Source organism: Carassius carassius, chromosome 43 (genome assembly GCF_963082965.1).
Source record: "Carassius carassius chromosome 43, fCarCar2.1, whole genome shotgun sequence".
Lineage (NCBI taxonomy): Eukaryota > Metazoa > Chordata > Actinopteri > Cypriniformes > Cyprinidae > Carassius > Carassius carassius.
Window position 1 is genome coordinate 22,989,359 of NC_081797.1, and position 19,244 is coordinate 23,008,602.

The 19,244-nt window shown below is 38.6% G+C and overlaps 4 protein-coding genes across 4 annotated transcripts in view; 2 read left to right on the plus strand and 2 right to left on the minus strand.

The window, feature by feature from the left end:
- LOC132125334 (histone H2B) overlaps positions 1-19,244 on the minus strand; it is a 471,182-nt gene that overhangs the window by 285,839 nt on the left and 166,099 nt on the right. The window lies entirely within an intron of this gene.
- The window catches only part of LOC132125338 (histone H4), a 155,476-nt gene that overhangs the window by 132,543 nt on the left and 3,689 nt on the right, over positions 1-19,244 (minus strand). The window lies entirely within an intron of this gene.
- LOC132125339 (histone H4) lies at positions 6,456-6,847 on the plus strand. The gene has a single exon (XM_059536718.1). The coding sequence runs from the start codon at positions 6,489-6,491 to the stop codon at positions 6,798-6,800; it is 312 nt and encodes a 103-aa protein (XP_059392701.1). The 5' UTR covers positions 6,456-6,488; the 3' UTR covers positions 6,801-6,847.
- LOC132124948 (histone H2B) lies at positions 7,945-8,420 on the plus strand. Its single transcript, XM_059536117.1, has one exon. It carries the CDS (start codon positions 7,965-7,967, stop codon positions 8,337-8,339), a length of 375 nt encoding a protein of 124 aa, XP_059392100.1. The 5' UTR covers positions 7,945-7,964; the 3' UTR covers positions 8,340-8,420.

Here is a 19,244-nt window from a genome sequence, read left to right on the forward strand (position 1 = left end):
AGAGATTGTGGGAAATCAGTGGCTCGTTAACACGCCCATCCATACCGCCACACTGACCTATGACCCGTGTCAGCCTGCCAAACCAGATCATGTGGATTCAAGTGCCAAAGGTGACCTGGCGCTGTACCACCTTTCAAGTGAAGAGTACCAATGTGAGGTAGAAATTCCAGCATTCTACAAAGACCAGTCTCACTCCAGAACCTGAATGGGAACTGAGCATTGAGAAAGGGGGTCCCAGGCGATTGACATCACCCCAACCGACACAGCCCTCCTAGCACTGTCTCGGCTGCCTGTCCAGACCACCTTTCCCATTGCCCGATTCTGGTCCTCCGCGGACACACCCTAACTCTCGGCTTTGCCTTTCCCCTGTTTAACAGAGTCAACAGGGTGCAAAAGTCCATGAACAGGTGCCCTTCCTCTAACCTTCAAATGGAGCCACCGAAAAAGAGGGACCCAGGCTGGGAAAATGCTGAACCTGACCAAGGTTAACACCCAAGCTGATGGTCCAAAGGATGAGGAAAATTGGAATCCACCTACCATCTGACCATCAGGATGCACCTGCCATCCAATCATCATGATCCACCTGCTGTCTGATCATCATGACAACTGTTGTCTGACAATAATTTAAAGGTATACTTGACTTATATATATATATTTGAGCTATGCTCCTAGAATCCGTGTTTTCATTATTATACGGTAGAGGGCGCTAGTACACATCTTCTGCACATAATTTCCAAAACAACACAAGTGCAGAAGAAAAAAGAAACACCACATACTATCACATGTAACATAATCATCTGACATGAAACAGCATCAAAACTGTAACATTATGGAATAAAATGTTGACCGATGAAGAAGTAATAATTACAGTCAAGCTTTGGGGTGTTGATCGACTCCATCTACATTTTTATTATCATTCTGAATCCAACTAGTAGTTTACTATACTTCAAAGTGTACAAAAAATTTAATAAGTAAACTATCAGTAAATCTATAAGTTCACTTTTAGTATAATTGCAGTACAAACTAGTGGTGTAGTAACTAGTAAGTTTGATCATCACAGCACATCTGTCTAAATCAGTGGTTCCCAACACTGCACATTTGCATCTCTCCTTTGTCTGACTCACCCATTTCAGGTCTTGGAGTCTCTACTAATGAGCTGATGATCTGAATCAGGTGTGTTTGATTAAGGAGACATTGAAAACCTGCATTGTTGGGAGGCCTCCAGGAACATGGTTGGGAACCACTGGTCTAAATCACACAATTGATTTTTGTTATGTAAAGATTCAATTCGCTCATATGTGGTTAGAAAATCTAGAAATCCCGTTAACATTTTTTGCAGTTTTCCTTGTTTTCAGATTGCTGTCCAATCTCAGAGAAAAAAAAAGAAAGGAAAAAAAAAAAACTCAAGTTTAATAGATTTTCTCTTTGATCTAGAATAAAACACCCCTTTAGCTTTATGCTTATATAAGTTACCTAACTTGTCTTGTATATTAACAAGTATCTATCTGTGAGTGTGTGTGTGTATGATTGATTGATTTATAATTGAATGTTGGTGCAATACGGCCAAATACTGCAACAATATAATTTTGCTAGTCTTAGGGAATCTAGGAGAAAATACATGGAGGACATCCTCACATATTTTAATTGATGCAATGTAGCACCATTATTATAGCAAAAATTGTGTTGTATTGTGGGTTTCTTAATTTTATTTTACTTACAACATAGTGCATGAAAATACAAAAGAAAAATAATTTGGGAACCATGAAAATGTTTTTGAAAGTAGTCTCTTCTCACCAAAGCTGAATTTATTTGATCAAAAATACAGTAAGATGTAAATACAGTAATGTAGTGAAGTCCTATAAATGCCATATATTTTCAGCAGCCATATATCTAGTCTTCACTCTGATGATCCCTCAGCAATCAACTCAATTTGTTATCAGTTATTATCATGAGCTTCTATTTAACACAGTTGAAAATGGTTTCCAGAAAAAAAAAAAAAACAATAACCAGAAAAAAAATATGATTCATTTTAACACAATCACAGACTTTTGTGCCATTCCAGGAAACAGTTTCTGTTCAACTGAAGACACAAATGAACGTCACAAGCCTGGCATTTCAAAGGTGTTTGTAGCCTCTTTCCATGCACTGCTTTGCAATGCACACAGATCCGGCGACCGACAGTAGCGTTTCTTCTGTCGTCTGAAGTCAACTCAGCTCCTGGGATTGGCACATGCTCTGTGCTAAACTGTTTTGGTGCTGCTTTCTGTGACATGTCACAGAGCTCTGCAATAAGCTCCTCCATGAACTCTTTGCGAGTCATGTTGTCATGCATCTCTTTGTGCAATATAAAAGCATTGTTGGCGGCAATGTCCAAGAAGTGTAGAAAGACTTTTCCTGTACCATTTCATGGTTTTGTGCTGTGCAGCGTAGTATTGCAACAGCTGATCGGACAGGTCAACACCCCCCATGTGCTGGCTGTATGCAGTCACAGGTGCAGGACATGGAACAGACTTTGTCTTCCATGTATCCTGTGCTTTGATGTTTCTTTGCACACGGTCTCCTGTATAGGCAGCATGTATGGTGGAACAAACAGACACCACCTGCGTGTCCATCCACTTCAAACATGTGGCCTATGTGCTTAATAAAAAATACCCTGCAATTTTACTTTTTTTATACTAAACTATATTTTACTAAAAGTCTAAATTGGGAAAACTTAATTCACTTTAATTGTGGGGGAGTAGTGCTGAGGTCCAACTAAAGATATACTAAGTTATACGTATATTTGATTGCAAGTATACTTTAGGTACATTTTAAATATTTTGCATTTAAAGATATACTGCACAATCCTTATTAATAGACATATTAAATTAAATAATATATTTTTGAAATGAAATATTAAAATATTGATTTGGTTTAAGATGTTATATTAAGAAATGTGCATTTTGCAATAAAGAAATGCTCCAAATAAAGGTTAATTATTATTTTAAGTGATATGTCAATAAATATGGATTTGAAGTATACAATGAAGTTAATGTATTTAAGTAGATTTTGGTATAGTTTTTTTACTAGGGTAGTAAGGAACGACAAGGATAAAATATTTGTTGCTGCGTTTTCGTCCTTTAAAATACATCCTCAATTATCTCACATCTATATTTCACATACAGTGCCTGTGAGCAGGAGGAGGGCACTGATATTTGTTCTCCTACTTGAAAGAATACAGAGGGGCAGAAGGAGAAGGAAACGGTGTTGGGTGCATCCTCTCAACCAGCGAAGGAGACAACAAGGTGATTTTTATCATCTTGTGGCTAAACTGAGGCTGGACAGCCAATGCCATCATCTGTACTTTAGGGTGAGGCAGAGCAGCTGGGGAGACACATGGCACCAGTAAGAAACATGGGAGGAAACAGGGCGTCAACAGAGGCCTGTAATGTGAGGGAGGTCTTCTGCACCTACTTTACCTCTCCTGACTTTTTCCTCACCTTTCACTGGAGACGTACGATCTTAACGCGCCGTTCCTGCTCTCCTTCACGTCCGCGTTCCGTGGGTATCGAACTGGTACTACTTTGCTTCCTGACTTGTTCAGTACTGAAAAAATATATATAAGCAACCCATTCTCACTCCAAAGGCGTCAAAAACCGAAGCATGGTCAAGCGTCCCTAGCGTCACTTTTATGACGCCAAATGTGCCTCTAGGCGTCGAATATCGACGCACTACGACCTTCATTGCTTTCAGTGGGAAACTTTTGACGTCAGAATTTTGACGCGAGGACATGAGATGTTTATCGCTATGAAATCACGTTCAAGAAGTCTCATTCAGCACACATCGCGATACTTGCTATCAGTTCCACAGTTTGGGTGAGAAGTCGTATATACGCTCTTTTAATGCCTTTTATAAAATGTATTCTGTCTTCTTTATTAATCAGATTAGCGCCATATGTTTAATCGCTGTATTATAGCGGTCATCCGCGGCTGTCTTTGAGCTTCATTGTGTTTAAATAAATGAACACAGCTGCTAATTAGTGTGATTAAACTCTATCTGTCACGTGACGTGCCATAGACCTTCGATCCGTTTTATATTAATTTCAGGTTCAATAATGTAAGCTGTATTTGTAGTAAAATCATGTTAATCACGACAGTTACAATAGTAATAAATGAAATGTGAAGTTAAAACACAGTAAACGGGACATTAATAACAGTAACTGTAGTTTTACTATGGTATATTAATAATCAATACAACAATACAATAATCACCAAACCAGCCATGTTTGTATCACTGTAATGTTAGTGTTTTTATGTGCTTTTATATGACAGATATCACAGTAATCATATGTTCTGTACCATGCTTTTAATACATTTTAATGTAAATCCCAAAAAATAAAAGAAATTAAAAATAAATAAATAAAAAATATATATTTTTTCATCTTGCAGTTCATTCATATCAGTTTATATCTAAATATTATGCTCACAGATCATTATTAACATTCTGTATATAATTCAATTTTATTTTCTCTTTTTCATTAAAAGAGCGTATATACGACTTCTCACCCAAACTGTGGAACTGATAGCAAGTATCGCGATGTGTGCTGAATGAGACTTCTTGAACGTGATTTCATAGCGATAAACATCTCATGTCCTCGCGTCAAAATTCTGACGCCAAAAGTTTCCCACTGAAAGCAATGAAGGTCGTAGTGCGTCGATATTCGACGCCTAGAGGCACATTTGGCGTCATAAAAGTGACGCTAGGGGCGCTTGACCATGCTTCGGTTTTTGACGCCTTTGGAGTGAGAGTGGGTTGATATAAGCTACAGGAACAATAGTGCTACTATTGGTATTTTGTAAATTTATTCATAATTCCTTTTTTTTGTGAGTTACCCTTTAGACACAATCACATACCATCGAAATCATCTTCAAGTGGACAGCATCAAGGATCCAGGATCCAAATCTTTCTCGGGTGAAAATCTAAACCTTGTTGTTTCAATATCACTCAGGCAAGACCAAACAGATGGTTTCAGTCCTGAACGACCATTCTGTGAAGACGCTGGAACTGCATTTCTCATGACTGAAAGATATGCAGCCACAGATTCTGTCTTTCCTTTAGAAGCTGGAGAACTAAGTGTTGCTTTCTTTATTTATTGATTGATTTATTTATTATTATTATTATTTATTTTTTTACAGCAGAGAATGTTTGCCGTTTACGGATTTAATGGTTCAATCTAAATATTGATAGTATCGATGCCAACACTGGTATTGGTATCGGATCGATACAATTGTAATTGAATCGATATTTTAATTTAAATCTCTCTCATCTACGTTCATTATACTTTGCTCGTGTCTTCTACCTCTACAATCCTGAACAAACACTGCTTTCACATCCAGGCCCACTTTGCTACTCCAGCTGCTCTGCTGTGAGTCGTTGTTGTGTCGTCACGTGACTCACTGACACAACACGCCGAGGAGCAGCGAACAGAGTGAGGGAAGCTGGTAGCACATTCAGAAGGGGGGCTCAGGGAATGTATTTGCACTGGTATATTTGTTCTTTGTTTGTTCTTCAGTAATAATTGTGTGCATTTTATTTCATTTGCTTTTAAAACCAGAAAAAAGGGAGAGATTTTTTTTATTCTTTATTTTTTTTATTTTATTTTAAAAGGCTGTAATGAATTCATTATACAGTGCAATAACTAATCATTTTGTGGACTTCAATACATTAATAAAAAATGTTGCCTAAATAATTGATCATAATGACATAGACCTACTGCACTCCCCTACACAAAATTTTATTTATTTATCTATTTATTTATTTATTTATTTTTAAAGTAAAAAGTATCGTATCGGTATCGGCAACACTGACCCTATATGTACTTGGTATCAGATCAATACCAAATTTTGCATTATCGCCCACCACTAATCCTCAGGATCCAGACTAAAGGTGTGAATATTTCAAATAAATAGGACTGATATTTATGTGCTGGGACGGACTTGCCACGTTACAGGAACGTACCACTATAAGGTCACCACGACGAATATAGGAATCACAAATTCGTTATTTACGTAACTGTGTAAGCTGGATACACACCATTGTACAGCAGGTGGCGGTATGCACCTGGATAATTTGGGAGAGAGAGAGAGAGAGAGAGAGAGAGAGAGAGAGAGAGAGAGAGAGAGAGAGAGAGAGAGAGAGAGAGAGAGAGAGAGAGAGAGAGAGAGAGAGAGAGAGAGAGAGAGAGAGAGAGAGAGAGAGAGAGAGAGAGAGAGAGAGAGAGAGAGAGAGAGAGAGAGAGAGAGAGAGAGAGAGAGAGAGACCGAGAGAGAGAGAGAGAGAGAGAGAGAGACCGAGAGAGAGAGACCGAAAGTGAGACCGAGAGAGCGAGCATATAGCTCCGCCTTCGAATGCTTCAACTAGGTCCTGTAGATTGCTATAAATGTCTTCTCGCGCACTGTCTGCTATTACACGTTCTATTGTACAACGTAGAAGCTTGAAGATCTGCAGTAATGTCTGGAAGAGGTAAAGGTGGTAAAGGGCTCGGGAAAGGAGGCGCTAAGCGTCACCGTAAAGTTCTTCGGGATAACATCCAGGGCATCACCAAACCCGCCATCCGTCGTCTCGCTCGCCGCGGCGGGGTCAAGCGTATCTCCGGTCTGATCTACGAGGAGACCCGCGGTGTGCTGAAGGTGTTCCTGGAGAACGTGATCCGCGATGCCGTGACCTACACCGAGCACGCCAAGAGAAAGACCGTCACCGCCATGGACGTCGTGTACGCGCTGAAGCGACAGGGACGCACTCTGTACGGCTTCGGAGGATAAACACGTCCGTGTTAGCAGAAAATCACAAAGGCTCTTTTAAGAGCCACCCACGTTTTCAAAAAGAGAATCTCATATTTTGTAAGGTAATAATCTTACACGCATATATAATCTGAATCTACTGTAAGAATTATTAGTTGAAAGTTATTTGAGACCAGTAAGGCAACTGTCTAATAATTTAAATTATGGCTTTTGTTCTACTACATAGAAGTACTCGCGCTGTCCAATCAAAGACTCTTTGAGCAGTGAGGTCAAAATATACATTTAATGCAGGTTCTAGAAAAATAAGAAACCAGATAAATGAGAAAAAAAGCATCATAGCTCAAACAAAGGGCTAGTAAAGTATGTTAACATAAAGATATGACAAATATTTCCGGTACACATGATCTTTGAGGTGTCTAGTATTAATATATGAATTCACATGTATTCAGTTTTGTTGAGTGTGGTCAGAATGAGTGAATATCCCCTGAGATAACAGTGAACTTAGGGACACAATATAAATCCAATTACAGTTCTTAGTGAAAAATACACTAAAATGTGCAAATTGCAATGACAAAATATTGTACTAAATTAAAAGTGCAAATGTTACAAATACGTAACTATATTAATGTTGTAATACTGGTAGCACTAATATAACAATTTGATTATATATTACAAAATAAAAACAATTTTGAAACATTTTGATAGTTGAGTATATATATTATCTCAGTATTTCTGTCAATGTTATTATATAAGGGTTTTTATGCATAGTAGTAACCCTATAATGTGATCGAGCAGTTTAAAATATCTGGACTAAGATATATAACATTTTTATGACTATTTTTTGGGGGGGATTAAACGGGTTAATTTATTGTGCAAAACAATGGAAATAGGTTATTTTTCTTCTTTCTGTTATCCGTGTGTGTTTATCACAGACATCTTGAGCGGGAAATCAGACAAAGAAGCGTGTGTGGGAGGAGACCGGAAGCAGTCAGATTTAGAAGCCTGTGATTGGCTGATGTGTCTGTCTAGCCCGAGGATTTCTAACCAATGAAATATGTTCTGTCATTCATTGTGCGAAAAGACCCAATCAGGGAACATCAGCCAGCCCTCTTAAATTAGCATGAGCATTCAATAAATGCCCAGTCCATGATTAGACGGTTGTTGTTCTACTCATCGTGAACTAACATGCCTGAACCAGCGAAGTCTGCTCCCAAGAAGGGCTCCAAGAAGGCCGTCACTAAGACCGCCGCTAAAGGAGGAAAGAAGCGCAGAAAGTCCAGGAAGGAGAGCTACGCTATCTACGTGTACAAAGTGCTGAAGCAGGTTCATCCTGACACCGGGATCTCTTCGAAGGCGATGGGGATCATGAACTCTTTCGTCAACGACATCTTTGAGCGCATCGCCGGTGAGTCGTCTCGTCTCGCTCACTACAACAAGCGCTCCACCATCACCTCGAGAGAAATCCAGACCGCCGTGCGTCTGCTGCTGCCCGGAGAGCTGGCCAAACACGCCGTGTCTGAGGGCACCAAGGCCGTCACCAAGTACACCAGCTCCAAGTAGAGCTCCGAACCGACTCCGAGACACAAAGGCTCTTTTAAGAGCCACCCATCTCATCACTTAAAGAGCGTTTTGTAACTTTCAATCGTCTTGTGAACTTGTGCAATATTGACAATTAACGGCACGATATTTTGTAGTGATAGCAAATTATGCTCATTTTATCGACTCGGACCTTTGAGTCTCGTTCAGCAAATCACTTTCCTAGTAGTTTCGTTCACTTGATGAACTCCACATTAAAATTAGTAGTGGAAATTGTGATTCTTTCAAGAGATTCGTTCATTTTCAGTTCGTTCACCGAAATGACTCGTTCAGTAATCATTTCTTCGTATTACACAAAATATGCCAGCAGGTGGCAAAAAAGTGTATTATGTGTTATGTTATATTATTGTGTTATGTCACTGTTTGCCCGTTATCTTCCAGGCCAGCCCGTAACACCCCTTCTCAGGGGTGTGATTCTTCTGGAAATCCGGCTTTCCGACCTGAAAATGATGCTCTGGTAAATCATGCAAAAAAAAAAAAGTTTGGGGGGTGGGTTCGGGTATCTGTAAACATAATGATCGCTCGCAGAGCTGTCAACGTTTTTTGTGCCTCTGATTCATGTCGTCGTGTCACTCCGCAAGTAGTGCAATAATTTGTCACGATTGAAGTTCAAAGTGTACACTCCAACATGTTGGATTAACTTCAAAAGAGTGAATGTCCTTCGAGTGCACTTTGGACAATGATACAGTCAAGGAATCAACTCCTATGAATGCCATTTTACAGTCAGTATCCATCAGGTGTATGGTAGGAAAGGTGTATTTATTCATAAAATAAATAAAAAACAACAACAATAATAATAATAATAATAACGAGAAAAAGAAAACACTTTTCAGATTCATCAGATTCTGTTGCATCCTCTTTGGCTCAGACGGTGTAGCTACATACACTGCAGAAATAATCAGAAGCTAATGTATAAGGTTCACAATATATGATGCATTTCATGTTCTTGTATACACTGATAAATCTTACATTGTTCTCTAAAACTATTGCTTTACATTTTTAACAGATGGGCTAAAAAGGTACAGAAGAATAAAATATTACCTGAAAAGATTTGAAACCAGATATTTTACAGTTGATGAGTTTTTTTTAATATACTCAATCCAGCAGGTGTCCTTAAGTATGTGTATTTTTTGAGTACATCCTCCACTGACATTCCTTCCGTGCTTTCTCAGCGTCTCCAGGAGCATGTTCCTGTCGTGTGGTCTTTGACCGTCGAGGGGTCTGGATGTGTTTCTGATACTCACTTTATAACACATTCACATGTGCCTCAACAGACACTGAATCCTCCCCAACACAAGCTTCCTTCATCAGAACAACAGAAACAGATCATGCTTAGACTGTGACAGATATGAAAAACATCTAAATACTTTCTGAACAAGGTGCTTTAGATATAAAAAATAATAAAAACATTGAACTTCATAAACATTAAGATGATGGTCAGGCAGTGAAGAAGTGGAGTACATACAAAAAGGATTTAAATATCTGTAGTACATTATCTTCCTTACATTAACCTGCACTAAGTGAAAATGTAAAATTGATTAACAGTGCAAAAATAAATTATGCATATGGCAGTGTGCTTCCATATTCTACAATAACCTGTAAGTGGAGCACGTTCTGCTTTACGTTTAGGGATGTGTCAGATGTGCTTAAAACACAAACTTGACTGATTGTCATTTTCCAGCAAATAAATATTACAACATCTTGTTACTACAATATTGTGTGTGATTATGTTGATAGAGATAAATCAATGGTTTAAAAACAATTTAACTTACACAGTCATTTCTTTCTATATTTATCTGGAAAGGGTTCTTCACAACCATCTTGAATATACTCTGCATTAGTTGGACACCTGGCAGACAGGTAGAAACAAACTCTAAATTAGAGTTTTTTTTTATTTTTATTTTGTCTAATCGTCTTCAGATTGTGAATTGATCATAGTACAGTTGCAATAGAGGTGGTAATAATAATTATACTTACAGGATGTATTCTGTACTCTATTGTACAAAAAGGACACAGATATAAACTATCATCTCTGAAGGATTCGCCGTCGATGTGGTCATCGTTTTGTCTCACTGTACATATGTCTGTCAACAACAATAAACTAATTACTAAAGCTGCAAGACATAACGCAAAGTAAACATTATGATCGTATTGTAACAAACTTATCTTAATATACATATTTGTGGTAAATAAAGTATAGATAAACGTATAAACGATGAATAATTACTGTAAGATACTGGAGACAATAAAGACAGCGAGTGTAACTGCACGATAGCTGATTTTACTGAACAGAACGCAAGGGCAGCTAATGCTGCTATCTGTATACAAAAAGCACTGGCGCATACAACGTAACAGCGCACTCTAGTGGCAACACAATATATTACATCTCCCCTTCTTCAGCTTAGTCGGGGAGACACCACAGATAGATAGCAGACTAAATAACTGAAAGTTTCTAAGCCAATTTAAAAGGCAGAATAATGACATTAACAAGGGTACCACACTTGACATACTTCTTTAACTATTCAGGAGCAACTTGTTAATTATCAACAATTGAATGTTATCAACAAACAGTTAGGCCTACTGGATTATTTCACTCAAGGCTAATGGGCTACAAATTCAGTCTTCCAGGGGGCTTAACCACTCTGCCATGCTTAGTGATGTAGGGCAGACAGGGCTGAGGTTTATCCACATTCAGGGGTTCCTTAGCAGGTGATGCTGAAGTCCCCACTAGGGGAGGAATCAGTTCCTCTTGTTCTGGAAGAGCATCAGGCAACTCCTCCCAAGGCTCATTTTGCACGAGGTGACGGGACTGATTTGCTCTTGCAGTGCTTTTGCGAAGGTGCTGACAGTTCCGGCGGAACTCCACACCACCAGAGTTAACGATGTAAGACCTGGGTGTGCTGCTGTGACGCTGGATGACAACAGCTGGAGACCATTTGGCATGGCCAGGGTAGGGCTGCATTCTGACTTCTTCGCCTGGCACCAGTGCAGGGCGAGTGTGCATCGTCCTGCCTTTGTCATAGTAGTACTTCTGGGAAGCTTTGGACCTATTGAGCAGGTGTCTGATTTTCAAAGAGTTGTAGGCCTTTGGGATAAGCAGTTGTTGAGCTGCAGGGAGTTTGTTTCTGGGTCTTCTGCCCATGAGCAGCTGCGCTGGGGACAACTCTACTGTCTCTAGGGGGGTTGTTCTGTAGTCCAACAATGCCAAATGTCTGTCTGGTGCTTTGTTCCAAAGCCTTTTCAGCGTTTGTACTGCACGCTCGGCCTCTCCATTTGAGTGAGGTGTGTGTGGTGATGATGTGAGATGTGATATGCCATAGCTCTCACAAAAATCTCTGAATTCCTCTGACGCATACTGGGGCCCATTGTCTGTTCATAGGACAGTAGGAATCCCATGACGACTGAACTGTGATTTCAATATTTCAATGGCAGTACGACTTCTCTGATCTTTAAGCTCGTCCACTTCAATGTATTTAGAAAAATAATCCACGAGAAGAATGAAATGTTTGCCATCAAATTCAAAGATGTCTGAGGCCACTAGCTCAAATGGCAGTTCTGGGGTTTCAGTTGGCTTTAGAGGCAGTCTTGGTAGTCTGTTTTGGAACTCTGCACATTTGCTGCAATTCTTCACCACCTCCTCTATCTCTGCGCTCATGCCCGGCCAGTAGAGCACTTCCCGCGCTCTCTGCTTGCTTTTCACAATCCCTAAATGAGACTGGTGTATGAGTTTTAGCATGTGCTGTCTCATGGCGGGTGGTATTACTATACGCAGCCCTTTGTACACCACTCCATCACATATGGTCAGTTGGCTTTTTGAGTCCCAATATGGCTGAACAGTAGTTGGGGCTTCTCTCCTGTGCTCTGGCCAACCTTGCTGGATGATGTGTTGTAAAGTGCTCAGCTCTTTTTTTGTGCATTCCTGTAGCTCAGCATACTTCTCTTCACTTACAGCCACATAGTTCAACATGGATACACACTCCAAATGTTCCAATTCTGGAGTATTGTGTGACAGTTGCGCCCTGGAAAGTGTGTCGGGCAGCTCCATGTCTTTCCCTTTCCTGTACCTGACAGTCAAATCATACCATTGGATGCGCAGGCGCATCCTCTGTATGCGCATGGGGGTGGCAAGCAGTGATTTCTTAAAGATGTCCTCCAGTGGTTTGTGGTCATTATACACAGTGACCGACTTTCCAAAGATGTAGTGATGACATTTTGTGCATGCATGGACGATAGAAAGCATTTCCAGTAAGAGCACGTTGAGCCCTTGGCTGGGCATTTGTCCTCGTTCCATTTGTGATTGGGATGTTTACCGCAGCTAGCACAGAAAGCTGATGGTTTTGACTGAGTGAACTTGCGATCTGGATAGCGTGTTTTTCTGCTTTGGCCAGAAGGCTTAGGTTGAACACGTTCTGCAACAGTGGACACCTGAGAGCATGTGACATCATCTCTGACTATTTTCAATTGTTTCTGAGACATCTCATATTGTTGAGGGATTTCAATAGCCTTGGCTAGTGTCAATTCCTCTCCTTTGTCTAATAGTCTCTCTTGTACTCGTTTTTCACGCACACCCGCGATAATTGCATCAATCAACATGTCGTCAGGGTCTGCATATGCGCAATCCATTAACAGTAGCCGTAAATCTACGAAATGGTCGAAACTCTCACTTGCGTCTTGTTTCCTCTGCTTAAAACGATGGCGAGCTATCCTCTTATTCTTCCTTGGTCTGATATATTTCTCAAATTTGTCTAACACCTTTTTGGGATCTTCTTTCTCACCTTCAGCCCAGTTGAGTGTTTTGTAAATTTCTCTGCCTTGACCTCCTATCCACGTACCCAGCCAGCCGGCTTGCTGCTTTGCAGTTAGTTCGGATAGTGGTCCATCAAAAACAAACGTGACATGGCTCCGAAAACGGTCGAATTCCTGGTATAAATCTGCAGCCTCCCAGTCAATCTTTGGGTGCTCAAATTGTGGGGAAGCCATGTTACACTTCTGACACCATGTAAGATACTGGAGACAATAAAGACAGCGAGTGTAACTGCACGATAGCTGATTTTACTGAACAGAACGCAAGGGCAGCTAATGCTGCAATCTGTATACAAAAAGCACTGGCGCATACGACGTAACAGCGCACTCTAGTGGCAACACAATATATTACAATTACCTCACGTCTTATCGCCGCCACCTTGTCTACGGAAATTACTTAAATCTATATTTACTGCTGATTGGCCAGCACAGTAAAACTCCTTTCACCAATGAGAAACCTTTTGGCGAGGGCAATCGTCAAACGTTCTTCAGTTGGGCTTACGTTGGTGACTTGGTTGACACTTTGAGTGGCGGCGTATGGTAATAAGTCAAAGAATACGTATAATACGAGGAATCAAGGAAATCGAACCGGGAATGAATCAGAGACTCTAAGAATGGGAGAAACAGGTGAAGAGGAGGATGATATGGAGGTAGGATGGAATATGGCTAGAACAGGAAAAAAGGTAAACAAAAAGAGGAAAAAAGGTAAAGAGGAAATATCAGAAAGCAGTTCAGTAGCTAGCGAGGAAGAGGGGATGAGGGCAATAATGTCAAGAAAGAATTTAGGATAATACTGAAATTTAAAGGAGAGGTAGGAGTTTTAGGAGTTAATCCATTGACGTTGACGTATGAACTGAAAAAGCTGGTAGGAGAGATAGCCTTTGCAAAAGTGCTGCAAGATGGAGCTTTAATGATAGCTTGTAGAAATGAAGAACAAAAAAATAAAGCCATACAATTAAAGACAATTGGGAAAAAGATAGTAATGAGTTACAAGATTGTAGGACAAGAGTCATGGGTGTACGGAGTAATAAATGGAATTCCGTTAGGAGTTACGATGGAGGAATTAAAAGATAATCTAGAGGGGGTAAAAGTCATAGAAGCAGTCCGACTTAAAATGAACAGAGAAGGTAGAAGAATGGATAGCTTGTCAGTACGTCTAAAATTGGAGGGAAAAGAAGTACCAGATCGGATTAAGTTGGGTTGTATCAGTTTCCCGATAAGGCAGTATATGGCCCCTCCTTTGAGGTGTTATAATTGTCAACGTTATGGACATACTGCGTTAGTTTGTAAGTCTAAAATGAGGTGTGCGCGTTGTGGAGGAGAGCATGAATTTGGGAAGTGTGGAGAGGGAGTTGGATTGAAGTGTTGCAACTGTGGAGGTAATCACAATGTGGCATATGGAGGTTGTGAGGTGAGAAAAAAGGTTTTGTAAGTTCAACAGGAAAAGTCAAAGAATAATGGGACACATGCTGAAGCTGTGAAAGCGGTAAATGATAGATATAGACAAAGTGGTACTGAGAGAGTGGAGTATGGGAAAATAAATGAAGATACAGGAAGAATGGATGAAGGTAGAATACCAGAAGATGCAATGATAGTAACTAAGAAAAATGTTGTGCTCTTTATGGTGGACGTAATTAATTGTACAGCGCAAACAGAAAGGAGAACAGAAAAACTACAAATAATAGTAAAGGCGGCAGAGAGATTTCTAGATATAAAGGGATTGAAATGTGAAGACATAATGAAAAACCTTACAGAATCTCAGTCAAGTCAGGAATTAGGGGTAGGCTAGTATGTTAGCTCGATTACAATGGAATGCTAGAAGCCTGTATGCTAATGGACAAGAATTTAAAGGGTATATAAACCAAATGAAAGATAAACCAGATGTGATATGTATTCAAGAGTCATGGTTGAATCCTAGGTTAGAATTTGTTTTAAAAGGATACATAAGTGTGAGAAGAGATCGGGAAGAAGGAAAAGGAGGAGGATGTGTCAGTTTTGTAAAAGAGGGAATACCATATAGAGTTTTGGAGAAAGGGGAAACGCTGGAATATATAGTAGTAGAAATATGGGTTGGAAATAAGAATTATGTTATAATAAACTTTTATAATCCGTGTAAAAAAATAACACAAGAAAGTATGGGAGCAATAAAAGGATTAAGAGGAAAAAGAGTAATATGGTGTGGGGATTTTAATGCCCATAATACTTTATGGGGAGGTTTATTGACAGATACAAATGGTATGGTCATTGAAGAGGTGATGGAAAAGGAGAATTTAGTTTGTATAAATGATGGAACAAAAACTCGTATGGATGTAAATTTAGGGAGGGAATCAGCAATTGATCTAACTATTGTTTCTAATGAATTAGGGGGGATAATAAATTGGGAGGTATTAAATTGTACAGTGGGTAGCGATCATTTTCCAATATTAAGTACAATTGTAAATAATGAGATAAGGAAGATAAAGAAAGTAAATACAGGAAAGTGGAAATATGAGAAAGCAGATTGGGAAAAAATTGAAAGAATATGTGAGGAAGGATTTAAAATGATCAAGATGAATGAAAGAATAATAATTGAAAGAATATATACAGAAATAATATCAGTAATACAGAATGCTGCTAGAGAATGCATTCCGAAAAACAAAGGAAAGAGGGAGGGGAAAATAGTTCCATGGTGGAATGAGGAGTGTGCAATAACTGTTAAGAGGAAAAGGAAAGCATTTAAAATTCTAAGGAAAACTCACAATTGGGAAAACATGATAATATATAAAAAGGCACAAGCAGAAACTAGAAGAACAATAAGGGAAGTGAAGAAAGAATATTGGAGAGCATATTGTGAAGAAATTGGGAAAAATACTCCAATTGGGGAAGTATGGAGTATGATTAAAAAGATGAGTGGCATTAGAAGAGAATATGAGTATCCTGTGTTAAGTAGTGGGGAAGAAATAGCAATAAGTGATGAGGAGAAAGCAGAAATGTTTAGAAAAGAATTTTCAAAAATAAATAGTTCAAATAATTTTATGTAAGGAAATTAGGGAGAAGTTATCAAAGGAACATCCATTTATTTTAGGGAAAAAAAGAGTAACAAATAGTATTCTAGATGTGCCTTTTTCATATTCAGAATTGAAGAGGGCATTAAAAAATACAAAAGCGTCAACTCCAGGACAGGATAGAATTAGTTATGTAATGTTAAAAAAACTAAGTGAAGAATCTCCTAAAGTCATTCTAGAGTTTTACAACAGGGTATGGGAAGAAGGGACGTTACCTAAGAATTGGAAAGAAGCTGTAATAATTCCTATTAGAAAACCAGGTAAAGATCCAAGTATTCCACTAAACTACAGACCGATAGCATTAACGGCACATTTAGGTAAAGTAATGGAAAAAATGATTACAGAACGTTTAATGTATCATATGGAGAAGAATAATTTTTTTCCCCATATCAAAATGGTTTTAGACAGGGAAAAAGTACAATGGACTCAATTATTAATTTGGATTCAGATATAAGGAAAGCTTTGATAAATAAAGAAACTCTAATAGCAGTTTTCTTTGATGTAGAAAAAGCATATGATATGCTATGGAAGGAAGGTTTATTGATCAAATTAGATTAAATTGGAATAGACGGAAAATTATATAATTGGATTAAAGAGTTTTTAATGGAAAGAAATATTAAAGTAAAGATTGGGGAATATATATCAAGGAAAGGAATAATTGAGAATGGAACTCCCCAGGGTAGTGTCATAAGTCCGTTGTTGTTTATTATTATGATAAATGATGTATTTTCAACAAAAGATAAGAATATAAATAAATCACTGTTCGCGGATGATGGAGCGCTGTGGTTTAGAGGTAGGAATGTAGAATATATTGTTAAAAAAATGCAAGCAGTGTTAAAAAGTGTTGAGAAATGGTCTTATAAATGGGGTTTTAAATTTTCAGTGGAGAAAACTAAATATATATTTTTTACAAACAAAAGGTCAAGTATTGATTTAAAGATGAAGTTATATAATAAGGAAATAGAACAAGTTAAAGACATAAGATTTTTAGGTATGTGGTTTGATGCCAAAGCTACATGGAGTGTACATATAAACAAGATGGAGGGAAAGTGTAAGAAGATATTAAACGTAATGAGGTGTATTTCAGGACGAGAATGGGGGGCTGACAGAATGGCATTAAAAACAATCTATTCAAAAATGATAAGAGCAATACTAGATTATGGTTGTATTGCATACGGAACAGCAGCTAAGTCACAGTTAGGAAAGTTAGAGCGAATTCAATCTCAAGCGTTGAAAATATGTTGTGGAGCTTACCCTTCCTCTCCTGTTTCAGCGTTACAGGTGGAGATGGGGGAGATGCCGATTCACTTAAGAAGGAAGCAACTGACACTGGCATACTGGGTTAATCTAAAAGGGCCGAAGGATAGTCATCCAACAAAAGGTATACTTGAAACATGTTGGGAACATGGGAAAGGGAAAGTTAACAATTTTGGTTGGATCATTAAGGATTTAGTTCAGGATATGAAATTAAATGAGTACAGTGTTATTCCAGCAGTAATATTACCAACAATACCATTATGGATATTACCTCAACCCAATGTAGATTTATTCTTATTGGAATCAAGGCAAGATAAAAATTGGAGGATGTTGGAGGCAGAGATGACAAAAGAGTATATTGGGAGTAAGTATGAACAATATGTACATGTTTTCACAGATGCGTCTAAAGATCCACAAAAGGAACAGGTGGGGGTAGCGTACATCATACCCAGATTGAAAGTGGCGAGAGGGGAAAGAATATCAGATCATGTATCTGTGTTTACAGGAGAGTTACTAGCAATTATGGTAGCAATTAATAAAATAAATGAAATGGGTTTAAGTAAAACTTTAATATGCTCAGATTCAAGTTCGGCCTTGATGTGCCTGGAAGCTCAGAAATCAGATACTAGACAAGATATTGTTTTGGAAATCCTACAGATATTGTTCATGATGCAACAGGAAAATAAGATAGTTCAGTTTTTATGGGTTCCGGCACATACTGGAGTAGCAGGAAATGAAGCAGCAGACAAGTTAGCAAAACAGGCTATGGCAAAAGAAACTATAGATATGGAAATTAAATATAGCAAATTAGAAATCAAATCAATAATTAAAAGGGAGATAAATAATAATTGGCAAATGTACTGGGACAATGAGGAAAAGGGTAGACATTTACATTCAATACAACCAGTGGTAGGGAGAGGAAGGAAGTCAAGTGAAAGAAGGAAGAAAGATTGTATTATTTCTAGATTAAGATTGGGACATACAGGACTTAATTCAACAATGCAAATAATAGAAACATCATACAGGTTTGTGTGAATGGTGTGGAATAAGAGAAACGGTGGAGCATGTACTAATTAAGTGTAATAAATATTCAGAGGAAAGAAGTAAGCTAAGAGAAGAACTGCAGATGGAAGGTAATCAGCAATTAACATTAAGGATAATTTTAAATTCAGTAGAAGGGGGCAGGTTAATAATAAAGTTCTTAAGAAGAACCAATTTGATCCATAGAATATAGAAGAGTTATAAATTTATACAATTTGTTTTATACAGATAGATTATTATACTATACGTTTTTTTTTTTTTTTTTTTTTTTTTTTTTTTTTTTTTTTTTTTTTTTTAATACATGTAACAGCATCCCTCTCTGGAATGAGATGGACTTTGCCGTAGATGGAGGAGCTGAACACGCAGCAACATTGAAAGCACGAGTCCTGATTGTTCTGGTAGTGGTGATCTAGTCTAGTGTATTTTGTCTCTGATCTATTACCCACAGTAGATGGCGGTAATGCTCTTTTTAAGAATGCGAACCGCCAAATAAGCACAAAGAAGAAGAAGAAGAAACCTTTTGGCACACCCCTACCTTTCGGCGCGCCCATTGCTCCAGGCTGCAGCTACCCCTGTCTCATTTTACCCGTTCCAGGAGGGGCGGAAAAGCCTCAATGCTGGTTTTGTCAACCACCATTAAACTCAAAAGAACAACAAATAACAAAGGGAGCTGAACACGCAGCGCCGGATGAAGCTCAATGAAACTTCTATTGCAGGTATGATA

Excerpts from the sequence above, each read along its gene's own strand:
- LOC132125339 (XM_059536718.1), top strand. The coding sequence starts at position 6,489 with ATGTCTGGAAGAGGTAAAGGTGGTAAAGGGCTCGGGAAAGGAGGCGCT.
- LOC132124948 (XM_059536117.1), top strand. The coding sequence starts at position 7,965 with ATGCCTGAACCAGCGAAGTCTGCTCCCAAGAAGGGCTCCAAGAAGGCC.